Source organism: Perca fluviatilis, chromosome 17 (assembly GCF_010015445.1).
Source record: "Perca fluviatilis chromosome 17, GENO_Pfluv_1.0, whole genome shotgun sequence".
NCBI classification, from domain to species: Eukaryota; Metazoa; Chordata; class Actinopteri; order Perciformes; family Percidae; genus Perca; species Perca fluviatilis.
Genome location: NC_053128.1, coordinates 30,565,719 through 30,578,218, shown reverse-complemented (window position 1 = coordinate 30,578,218; position 12,500 = coordinate 30,565,719). Strand labels below are relative to the sequence as shown.

Here is a 12,500-nt window from a genome sequence, read left to right as displayed (position 1 = left end):
CCACTAAGGCCTATATAAAAGAGACTTCAGATACAGTATTAGGGGACCACTAAGGCCTATATAAAAGAGACTTCAGATACAGTATTAGGGGACCACTAAGGCCTATATAAAAGAGACTTCAGATACAGTATTAGGGGACCACTAAGGCCTATATAAAAGAGACTTCAGATACAGTATTAGGGGACCACTAAGGTCTATATAAAAGAGACTTCAGATACAGTATTAGGGGACCACTAAGGCCTATATAAAAGAGACTTCAGATACAGTATTAGGGGACCACTAAGGCCTATATAAAGAGACTTCAGATACAGTATTAGGGGACCACTAAGGCCTATATAAAAGAGACTTCAGATACAGTATTAGGGGACCACTAAGGCCTTATATAAAAGAGACTTCAGATACAGTATTAGGGGACCACTAAGGCCTATATAAAAGAGACTTCAGATACAGTATTAGGGGACCACTAAGGCCTATATAAAAGAGACTTCAGATACAGTATTAGGGGACCACTAAGGTCTATATAAAAGAGACTTCAGATACAGTATTAGGGGACCACTAAGGCCTATATAAAAGAGACTTCAGATACGTCCCAGATAGCAAACAGTCATTAAAACTATGTTGAATCAACATTCCGTTGTCAACATTAAGTCATTGAAACAACATCAAATTCTGATGTTGATTCAACATCATTTTGCACCCTGTTTTAATATTGAAACAACGTTGAAATCCTGTCCATAGATCAACGGAATTTCAATGGTATTTCAATTATCAGGAATATTGAAACAATGTTGAAATTTCAACTGAACTAAGGATCAACGTGATTTCAATGAAATTTCAATCATTATTAAGCCATAGAAAAGTATTGCTAGGCATACGAAAATGTAATGCCCTAAATTAAATAGCCTATAATTAATATCCTGCTTTATCTACAGCCAGGATGTTAAAAAGTGATGGAACATTTGAAAGCTTGTATGCTTATAGCCTAGCCTAAAACACTGACCACACCACACTGTTTAAGGTAAAAACAAATTCATTTTATTAGCCTCTTATTTCATTATTTGTCCTCTTTAGCATAGTTACAGTTCATGGTCCTCTGACGTCTGACTGCTTTGTCGTCCAGTCCATCCTGCCCGGTCTGACGCATAGTGCAGCAACTGTTGCACGGCCTGGGCAAAATTAAATTGGGTGACGGCGGCTGTCCCCATCTGCTGTGTAAGAGCATCTAAAACAGAAAATACAAGCACAATGCAAAAAAATTGCCTTTAAGTTAAACAGAAAACCCACATATACACACTTGGAAACAAATTCACTAGGCCTAGTATTTTTCAATGATCGGATATAAGGCAATTTGTCCAGTGTTGTAGGCTAGCCTATCACGTTTTCCCTAAATTCAAATCACTTTTCAAAATTGAAGGTTACCTTTTTACTTGCTTCAGTCCCTCCGGCAGGTGATCTCTTTTCTTCCCTCTCCGCCTGGCATTTTCCTCTCTACAAACACATTACAACACAATTACAGCAACAAATACTGTCACATCCTTGCCAAACATCAGTTCAAAATGGATTTTTAGGCTAAGACTAGCGCTAGCTAACGTTAGCTAGCATTAGCTAACATGACCGAATTCAAAAAGTTGTCCTCAGCAAAATCCAAAAGCTATAATGCAACTACAAATGGAAATTCAGTCATATCCAATAATTTCCTTGCCAAAACATTTCCAACTTCATCTGTACCATATTCTTAGACTGTTACTGCTAGCTAACGCTAGCTAATGTTAGCTAACGCTAGCTAACATTAGCTATTTTTAAAAGTTGTCTGATGCAGAATCCAAAAGCATGATGGACACTAACCATCATGTTAACGAGTAACAGTATTTGATTTAGTACAATTCATTCATATCGAACATTACATATTAAGCAAGCTTACCTGATCTGACAAAGAAATCATCCCTCACAGTCCATCATGAAGCCTATAATCCTCCCATCGCCTACAAAGATGCCCTCATTGCTGCCAAATCTGCCTACCTCTCCACCATCCTCACCGACCCCTGCCAAAACCCCAGAACCCCTCTTCTCCACATTGAACAACCTCATCAAGCCTCGGAACCAACAGCCTTCTTACCTCTACCCGGATCTCTGCAACTCATTCCTCCACTTTTTCACTGACAAAATCAATCTCATTTACAAATCCCTATCCCCTGTATCTGACCTTCCAGGATCTACTCCAGCACCTACCTTGGACCCTCCTCTCTCCATCCCTCCAGACCTCCCGACCCCTCCTCCACACTTCCTCCTCTCCCAGTTTAACCCAGTCACCCCTCCTGAAATCTCCAAACTCATCAGCTCTTCCAAACCCACTACCTGCTCCCTTGACCCCTCCCTACTCCACTTCTGAAGTCCTGCCTCCCGGTCCTATGCCCCTACCTCACTAACCTCTTCAACTCCTCACTGTCCCTTGGAACTGTCCTCTTGCTTTCAAAACTGCCGCTGTCACCCCAATCCTTAAAAACCTCGTCTGGATCCTCCTCCTCTCTCAACAACTACCGCCCAATATCCAACCTCCCTTTCTGTCTAAAACCCTGGAACGCATAGTCGCCTCTACAACTACAAACCCATCTTCTTACCAATAACCTATTCGAACCTCTCCCAATCTGGTTTCTACACAGCACACGAAACCGGCCTCCTCAAAGTCCTCAACGACCTCCTCACCTTTGCTGACACCGGTTCCCTCAACATCCTCATCCTCCTCGACCTGAGTGCGGCCCCGATACTGTGAGCCATAACATCCTGCTCACCAGACTCAAAGACCTCGGTATCGACGGTACTGCACTCAGCTGGCTCCACTCCTACCTTTCCAACAGATCCCATTTCATCTCTCTTCCACAACCACACCTCTGCCACAGCCACAGTCACTCAAGGTGTTCCCCAAGGCTCCGCTTTGGCCCCTCCTCTTCATCATCTACATCCTCCCTCTTGGTCAGATACTCCGCCACTTCAACCTTGACTTTCCACTGCTATGCTGACGACACCCAGATCTACCTCAGCACCAAATCCCCACAACACCTCTCCCTCTCCCACATCAACTCCTGTCTGTCAGCTATTAAAACCTGGATGCAACACAACTTCCTTCAAACTCAACAGCGACAAAACAGAATTCCTTCTGATCGGCTCCAAATCCACACTCAGCAAAACCAATAACCCCACTCTCACCATCGACGGCACCATTGTCTCCCCATCTCCCCAGGCCCGAACCTGTGGGCGTTATCTTTGATTCCACCCTCTCCCTTGAGCCTCACATCCGTCAAAGTCATTAAAACCTCCTTCTTTCACCTCCGCAACATCGCCAAAATCAGACCCTCTCTCACACCCCCGCTGCTGAAAGACTCATTCACGCCTTCATCTCCTCCCCGGACTGGACTACTGCAACTCACTTCTCCTCGGCATCAGCTCTACCAACATCAACCGACTCCAACTGGTCCAGAACTCAGCCGCCCGCCTCATTACCTGCTCCAAATCCTGGCACCACATCACTCCAGTCCTAAAACAACTCCACTGGCTTCCCATTTCCCACCGGGATCACCTACAAAATCCTGGTCCTCACCTATAAAGCCCTCCACCATCTGGCCCCCTCATACCTCACTGACCTCCTCTCCCCTTACCAACCCTCACGGTCCCTCAGATCCACCTCAGCCGGTCTCCCTCTCCATCCAAAAGTCCAACCTGCGCTGTTTTGGGGACAGAGCCTTCTCCAGAGCAGCTCCCCAGGCTCTGGAACTCCCTCCCCCAAGAGATCCGCACCTCTGAGTCCCTCACCATCTTCCAGTCCCGCCTCAAGACCCATCTCTTCACCTCAGCCTACCCATAGTCCACCTGCCCCCTCCTCCTTTTCATCTGTATCTTGTTTTGTTCTACTTGTTTTGTTTGCTCGTTTTGTTTTGTTATGTTTTTATAATCTACCCTGCCCTGTAAAGCGACTTTGAGTCCATGAAAAGCGCTATAAATTCAATTTATTATTATTATTATTATTATCGTATTTGCCCCAAGGGTCCAGAAATGAGATGTGTCCGGTGCAGTACGTTGGTCTACCACCCGATGATCTCCCGGTCAACCAAAAATCAATGGCTTTTCAATCATATTTCCCGGTCAACTATATATCAATGCATTTGCAATCATATTTCCCGGTCAACTATATTTCGATGGCTTTTCAACAACAGGTCGTTTCCCGGTCAACTCTAAATCAATGACTTTTCAACACATTGGCAATATCGCCCGGTAAACCAAATATCAATGCTTAATCAATCATAAAGATAACTACAGATCAATGTTGTTCCAATGTTGTTGCCATCAACATTAATAACGTCAGGTTTCATCGATATTGTAATGTTGATTCAACATTTATTTTGCATTGAAATTTCAATATCAACCATAATGATGATTCCGATGGAAAATCAATATTTATTCAATGTTGGGTTGCTGTCTGGGGGACCACTAAGGCCTATATAAAAGCATCCAAAGAGCACCATGTCATGGGACCTTTAACGGGCTGTATTAGTGTCACATTTGTCCGTACAACATTTAAAATTCTTAGATATTCTGCTCACCATAATGCTCATTGTTTGTCATGAATTGGTTCTGTAATCGTGAGCGGATGATTGGTCCAGCCAGCTCCAACAACACGAAAGCAACAAGCGATTATAAACTCCAAACCTTCGTAAACAGATGCGTACGAAACCTCCTGCAGAATCTACTACTGGCAGAAACACAAGAGCTCACGGAGAGCTCTGGGAAATCACTAAACAAGAACCAATTGAAACACAAATCAAACGCATTAAAATTAGGCGTGGATTGGGCGAACCCTGAGGAATCCTCCCTCGAACAGGACCAGACAGGCCTTGATGGAACCTGCAAGGGGAAAGAAATCCAGCGAGACCCAGGAACAGCTGGAGAAGAAGGTCTGTGGAGGCAGAACTCAAGGAAACAACATCGTCTTTCTGAAAGGGAGCAGATAAGAGCACCAAACACCGAACCAGCTGGAGAAAGTTCAGGAAAGACCAACGCTCCCACAGGGCAAAAAGGGTTAAATAAATAACAGTTCATAGTCTTTTTTACTGATGGCCTTGAATCGGTTGGAGAGAATAACTCTCACCCAGTAGGAGCGTTCGCCCCTTGTTGGCTGAGTCCTGCAGCGGCCCGGGTTCGAATCCGACCTGCCCTTTGCTGCGTGTCATCCACCATCTCTCTCCTCCTTTCATGTCTATCCACTGTCACTGTAATAAAGGGAAAAAGGGAAAAAGTAATTATCTTCACTCGAGTTTCTGCGCGGGAAAGTCGCCGGACGCCACAATCTCCTGAACATAGTCACACTGAGAGATCCAGAGAGAGCTGTGTGGAGCTGAAGCTTACCCAGTTCTCACTTTTTTTTAAATTTGAGTTTGATATGAAACCAGGTGTCTCTGCCTGCAGATAAACAGATCAATGAAAAGAGAAGCTAGCCGTCACTCCGGGATGAGTTGGGCCTCTCTGTGTTCGTGTCACATCTCTCCCCCATCACTTGTTCAGACGTGAGCGTTCCCTACCAGCTCTCTGGTGTCGCATACAGCAGCTGTGAGGGGCACAGGTGCCAAAATGAGATTGCATTCCTGTTTTTTTTTTTTTTTTTTAATAACTCCGATCTGATGCACACAGACGGCCAGTTGTGGAGGAGCTGAGAGATAAATTCACTCCATTCAGTGCCTGGAAATAGGCCGGTACTCTTACCAGATCTGAGCAGCGGTGGAAGAAGTATTCAGATCCTTTACTTTAGCAAAAGCACTAATACTACACTTTAAATCTGCTATGTTACAAATAAAATTAAAAATGCTACTTAAGTAAAAGTATGTAAGGAAAATGTTTAAAGTATTAAAAGTAAAGAAGAGTCCTCCCATTGTAGAAAGTGTAAAGGATCCAAACAGCTGTGCGTTTAATGGTCTAATCATCTCAGCTGGACTTGTAGGCTGTTATATTGGCCAGTGCTTCCAGAAAAACACGGAGTTTTTTTGTGATTGTTGCGGGCAAAAATCCTTGATTATGCGGCACGTTTTCTTAAATGGAATATGCGGGATATTTATGCAATTTTATGCGATGAAATTGCGGGAACTTGCAAAAATTGCGGTTTGATGAAAAAGAGAAAAAAAGTGATTCCCCCAACACCCTGCTCTTGTGTGAAGTAAACGCAACATTTTTCAACTTTCTGCTAAGATATATTATGGGACTTTTTTCAGCAAAAATGCGGGGATTATGAAATCTTGCAAGCCCTGCATATTTTGCGCGGAAATCAGCAATTTATGCGGCGAAAGTGCGGCGTATTTGAAAAAATGCGTCCCCCGCATAAATATGCAGACTTTGGCTGATTATGCATTGAATTATGCGATTGCATAATCGCGTTTTTCTGGAGGGACTGTAGCCTATTGTTGGCTAGTTTCATTTATGGTAAAACATGTGTTTTGTGTGCAAAAATCTTGATGTGTAAAGTAACTAGTAACTAAAGAACTCTGTCCAGTACTCTGCTGCCAGGTTTCTAACCCACACAAAGCCCTGGCAGCATATCACTCCCATCCTCCAACAGCTCCACTGGTTGCCAGTCAAGTCACGCATCACCTACAAGATCCCTGCGGTCCTCTGACAAGGACCTGCCGGACACCCCCCGCACCAGGTTGCGGACTTTTGGGCACAGGGCTTTCTCTGCCAATGCTCCCACAACATCCCTGCCCGTGTTCAAAAAGCACCTCAAAACATTTCTTTTCACCAAATTAAGCAACCTAGGGTACCATGAAAGGCTATATAAGTCCAAGTTATTATTATTATTATTATTATTATTATTATTATTATTATTATTATTATTATTAAAGCTGTCGGTTGGGTTTAGGAAAAGATCGTAGTTTAAGATGAAACCTAAAGACCTAAAAATAGCATTTGACAAAGTTGACGATAAACTGTTATTAATGCCGACACTGGAAAAATATAATATTAGGTAGAGTAGCACACCATTGGCTGAGTAGTTACCTGGAAAATAAATATTAATATGCAACTCATTCTCATGAACTCCGTATGACATCGTACGGAAATGCATGCACACCAAAACTATGATACCCTACAAAATTAGGAGACTGCCGGCTGGTCACGTGACGCCGGCTGGCCAAGCGGCAGTTGCTAGTTGTTTAAGCCGCTACAGAGCTTCGTGAGGCCGGCTACAGACCTCCGTTGTATCAGCGGCAGTCGGTGGTTCAGTTACCCGAAAATAGGTGACTTTGAGCCGGGTACAGAGCAGCCGCGAGCTGCCGCTCGTTTCGGCCGACATTGCGGTTAAATTTAGTCCACAAAATATGAGCGTTTTGCCGCAACGAAAGTTAAGATTAGGCACCAAAACGACCAGTTAAAATGAAAACACACCTAAGAAATGCACATTTCCTGGGTGAAAGGCTTTAGTTTTTCCCAGAAAGTGAACTCTGCTCCCTGGCTTGAAAGTTCTGTTCAGCCGCTGACTGAATACCATTCATGTGCAGTGCCACGTATCACATTTCCATTACTTTGGTGAGCTGACGTGCAATTTAGCCAGACAGGCCGTGATCTAGTGACCTTAGGAGTCATTGAGCCCGATTTACAGCCAGACGAGCAGAGTGTCACCGTTTGGATCGGGATGTTTAAATGGACGTCATTTGCCCGGAATGCATCAAATGTTGAGGCCTGAAATCATGAACACGATCGAGACCACGACCCAATTTCCAAACTGACAGGATGATGGTGGGAAATTTGTGTACAACTTTGATGTAGTCCTATGTGTTCGAGGGATGTACCTATGCATCGTGAATCGGTTATAAAAGGACAATTTTTGACAATTTGGTTAAAGGAAACCTAAATTTCTGATATAGAAACTTTTTGAACACACCAGGAGGATTAAAATAATAATTGTTGGCATGATTTTATGAATCATCTTTTAATGTTACACATATGTGGCACAGTGAACACTTTAGTATGAACTCTATCTGTGGATGGCTACCTTAGTCACTACATTACATACTGTATAGGCCAGTAAGACAGTGGTAACTCTAAGGACCTCCCAGGGGGTCCCGGACCGCCTGTTGAAGATCTCTGGCTTAGGGTGAATAGTGTGGTAAAGTGGGACACTTTCTGATTTTGAATTTACCTTCTGCATCATTTCTAACTATGATCCAAATATCTTAGCCTTCCAAACTATTCTAAATGGCGTAAGAGCTCTAGTACATTTAACACCCACTGAGCCAACACCACATTCTTTCAGGCGCGATACTGGGACACCTTTATTGGTGAAGTAGGACACTTAAAGTGCTCATATTATGCTTTTTGGCTGTTTCCCTTTCCTTTATGTATCTTTTTTGTGCATGTAATAGGTTTAGAAAGTGAAAAAGCCCCCAAAGGGACTTACCATCTCCAACAGAAAACACTGTTCACCAACTGCTCCAAACAGCTCTATTGTAGTCCAGCCTTTACTTCAGAGACAGACATGGTCACTTTGGAACACATGTTATAATGCTCGCCTAGCTGTTAGCGTAGCACGCCCTCATACTCTGCTTCTGACTGGCTAGTAGTCCTTACCTAGGTACTGTCAGGGCACGCCCTCATACTCTGCTTCTGACTGGCTAGTAGTCCTTACCTAGCTACTGTCAGGACACACCCTCATACTCTGCTTCTGACTGGCTAGTAGTCCTTACCTAGCTACTGCGCATGTGTGACTCCCAACAAAGATGTTACAGCAGTGAGAGGTCTCACTCTGTAGCTAAAACAGAGAGCTCAACACACAGGGTGAAAAGAGGAGCTGCAGCAATGTGCAGTACAACAAAAATATGGTGTTTTTTGAAAATTAAACCATGTAAACCTATTCTGATATAACCTCTAAACACAATTATGAACCTGAAAATGAGCACAATATGAGCACTTTAAAAAACATTCAATTGTTACTGAATGAACTGAAAACACGTTTCTTTTCTGAAAGTATGTGTGCAGGAAGAGCAGATTTATCCCCCCTTCCCCCCTTCCCACCCTCTCTCGCCCCACAACATTTTGTATCGGATATAATTCATATAATTTAGCCTCTTATAATGTCTCATTCATCATTTATTCTTGCAATTATGCAGGCTACTGTTATAGGCTATAAATAGAAACAAAGAAAGTCATCACATTAATAAAGGCCTGAGCCAACATCATCAGATTGACGCAGAGCGATTCAGGACTAATCCCGCTGCTGAGAGCATTTATTCCAGATACATTATGTCTCGTTTCAGGGTCATTCGGAGTGATTTCCAATAGCTGATACATCAGCCACAGACATGAGTAATCACTGTGTGTGAGGGGGGGAAGGGACAGAGGGGGTTGGGGGGAGCTAAACACAGGCACGTGCACACATAGACATCAGAGGAGGGGCTAGAGCACCTGCACTTTCCCCCCCTCTAGCCCAGGGGTCTTAAACTATTTTTAAGCCAAGGACCTCTTAACTGAAAGAGACACGGAGCAGGGACCCCCCACTACATGTATTGTATAAAATAGAGTTGCATACTTAACTTGACCTACAATAACGTATAGGGTGGCCTAAAGCCTTTATATACATACATTTTTAGTGCATAGAATAAAAATAATTTATTTCGGCATATTCAAATATTCATACATCATGTTTTAATGTTAAAATGTGGTACAGTAAATCCTTAAACTGTATATGTGGATGGCTACCTTTGCTGTAGGCCAGTAAGCCCATCCTCAATGTACATAAAAAAAAAAATCTTTACTAACAATATGTTGGATTCATGGTAATGTATATTTTCAGACATATTTTTTCAACAATAATTTGACGGCCCCCACTGCAGCTACTCTGAGGACCCCCTAGGGGTCCCTGACCCCCTGTTGGAGATCCCTGCAAGTGCCCTTTTTTCCCCCCTAGAGCCCATGCCCAACAAATTGTCCGTGCACGTCAATTGTCCTGGTTAAACAGCCTGAATGTCACTGAAATTTCATCTTAGCCCCCCTAAAAATTACAATAATAAAAAACAGGTTCAAAGGGCTTGAAACAGGTTTAATATCCTGTGTCGCTGTCGCCGATGCTATGCACCTGTTACCCAGTCAAGGAACGGGTTAACAGAACTGAACTGTATCCGTGTCACATTCTCATTAGGGGCTGAGCCCCCATAAAGGTCTGGTCCTAGAATCGCCCCTGCTGAATGTCAACGGCTCGCTTGCGAGCTGCGTCGTGCGTTTTGGCACGGTGATGTCCTCCGGAGCGCGCGGCTTCACGGTGCTTAAAGACTGCTCCACTGTGAGGAGTTGTGCGCTTTTTTTTTTTTACTTTTCTCGATTTTCACCACGAGCGTTGCGCCTTTTCCTCCCTAAAGAGGAATCACATTCCGGTAAGAGAGGACCCTAATCTATTTTTTAACATCCAACTCAGCCAAAACAAGCCGACACAAACAGAAACATGGACTCTCTCTACAACGCGACGGAGTTTAACGCCACCACCGGGACAAACGTCTCCGTTAACGGCAGCGTCAGCGACGGCTTCAACCAGTTCGTCCAGCCGGCGTGGCAGATCACTCTCTGGGCCGTGGCTTACTGCAGCATCGTCGCGGTGTCGGTGCTCGGTAACACGGTGGTCATCTGGATCATTCTGGCGCACAAACGCATGAGGACCGTCACCAACTACTTTCTGGTGAGCATTAACTGTTAAAAGAAGAAATATCCCAAGGGTTTAGGACAGATTTGGAGTCTTACTGTATTTTTGTGAACCCACTAACTTCGTCTACAAAGATATCATCTGTTTCTATGATCATTTCATCATCCGTACACTGTCACTGTTAAACTGAATGCAGTATAGAGGTGGATAAATAATGTCTTTGTCATCATGTATTTTAGTTTATGTGTATGTCACCATTATGTGTACCTTTTCATTTATAGTGAATGAGTGCTGTATGACTGCTGGTTGTCTCTATGTTAGTGATGTCCCCTGTCTAGGGACTGCGGATGAGAAGTAGTTATTTTTGACTAATTCTGGCATATTTACATGGTGATTTTTTTTAATACAACAATGTTCATAAATATGCATGGTCCCTATCAAATAAACCAATAAAATAAAAATAAAATAAATTCAGGAAATGGTGCTCATGAGTTATCTAATCCATTTCATCATTCTATATGCCAAATTTTGTATTCACAAGCAGACATTTTCTAATTCATTTCCTAACTTTGTACCTTTCCTCATATAACTAAAATCTCTTCTCAAAGTCACTTTGTGAATTTTTATGTCTACATGCACTTCTTTTCATTTATTTTTATTGAATAAATGTTATTTTATTAAATTATTTAAAAAAATTACACTTGATGTGTATGTGCTATTGATGTTTACCTGATTCTTTGTATAATGCATTTTGTCAAAAAGTTGAATTTACCAAGATGTCAGGTTTTATTTGATGATCTAATTTTGGAAATCTTAGTGTTGCTTTTTAGAAGAATGAGCTTTAATTTGTGTCCCCCCACTAAAATGGATTGAAACCTTATTAATATTATCTGCAAACTCTTGACTGAAAGCAAACGTACTTATGTGAAATTAAGATTTCTGCTGCTCCAGCTGAAGCCAGCTGCGTGTATATCAGAACAGGTTTACATGGTTTAATTTTCAAAAAACACCATATTTTTGTTGTACTGCACATTGCTGCAGCTCCTCTTTTCACCCTGTGTGTTGAGCTCTCTGTTTTATCTACAGAGTGAGACATCTCACTTCTGTTCCATCTTTGTTGGGAGTCGCACATGCTCAGTAGCTAGGTAAGGACTACTAGCCAGTCAGAAGCAGAGTATGAGGGCGTGCCCTGACAGTACCTAGGTAAGGACTACTAGCCAGTCAGAAGCAGAGTATGAGGGCGTGCCCTGACAGTACCTAGGTAAGGACTACTAGCCAGTCAGAAGCAGAGTATGAGGGCGTGCCCCGCTAGCAGCTAGGCGAGCATTATAACATGTGTTCCAAAGTGACCACGTCTGTCTCTGAAGTAAAGGCTGGACTACAATAGAGCTGTTTGGAGCAGTTGGTGAACAGTGTTTTCTGTTGGAGATGGTAAGTCCGGCATTTTGGTAGTCTGGCTAGTAGTCCTTACCTAGGTACTGTCAGGGCACGCTCTCATACTCTGCTTCTGACTGGCTAGTAGTCCTTACCTAGCTACTGTGCATGTGCGACTCCCAACAAATACAATTATGAACCTTAAAATTAGCATAATATGAGCACTTTAATGTCTTTGTAAGGGAGAAAACCACGCATTGTTAAACTCTCTGCTCTCCTGCAGGTGAACCTGGCGTTCGCCGAGGCGGCCATGTCAGCGTTCAACACGGTGATCAACTTTACCTACGGCGTTCACAACGACTGGTACTTTGGTTTGGTTTACTGCCGCTTCCACAACTTCTTCCCCATCGCAGCCATATTCGCCAGCATTTACTCCATGACGGCCATCGCTCTGGACAGG

General features: G+C 43.2%; 1 protein-coding gene and 1 long non-coding RNA gene across 3 annotated transcripts in view; one reads left to right on the top strand and one right to left on the bottom strand.

The window, feature by feature from the left end:
• Positions 1–1,012: 1,012 nt before the first annotated feature.
• On the bottom strand, positions 1,013–1,910 carry LOC120544906. The gene is made up of 2 exons (XR_005636600.1): positions 1,420–1,910; positions 1,013–1,222 (listed from the first exon to the last, which is right to left on the bottom strand). It is a non-coding gene; the product is annotated as an uncharacterized LOC120544906 (long non-coding RNA).
• An 8,278-nt stretch (positions 1,911–10,188) lies between these two features.
• Positions 10,189–12,500, top strand: part of LOC120544905 (substance-P receptor-like) — a 13,481-nt gene continuing 11,169 nt past the window's right edge. The window contains exons 1-2 of one of the 2 annotated variants that reach the window (XM_039778773.1): positions 10,189–10,702; positions 12,324–12,499. In XM_039778773.1, coding sequence (XP_039634707.1) covers positions 10,472–10,702; positions 12,324–12,499 — 407 coding nt within the window. In that variant the 5' untranslated portion in view covers positions 10,189–10,471. The remainder of the gene's footprint in view (positions 10,703–12,323; position 12,500) is intronic. The other variant, XM_039778772.1, reaches the window with a different exon arrangement.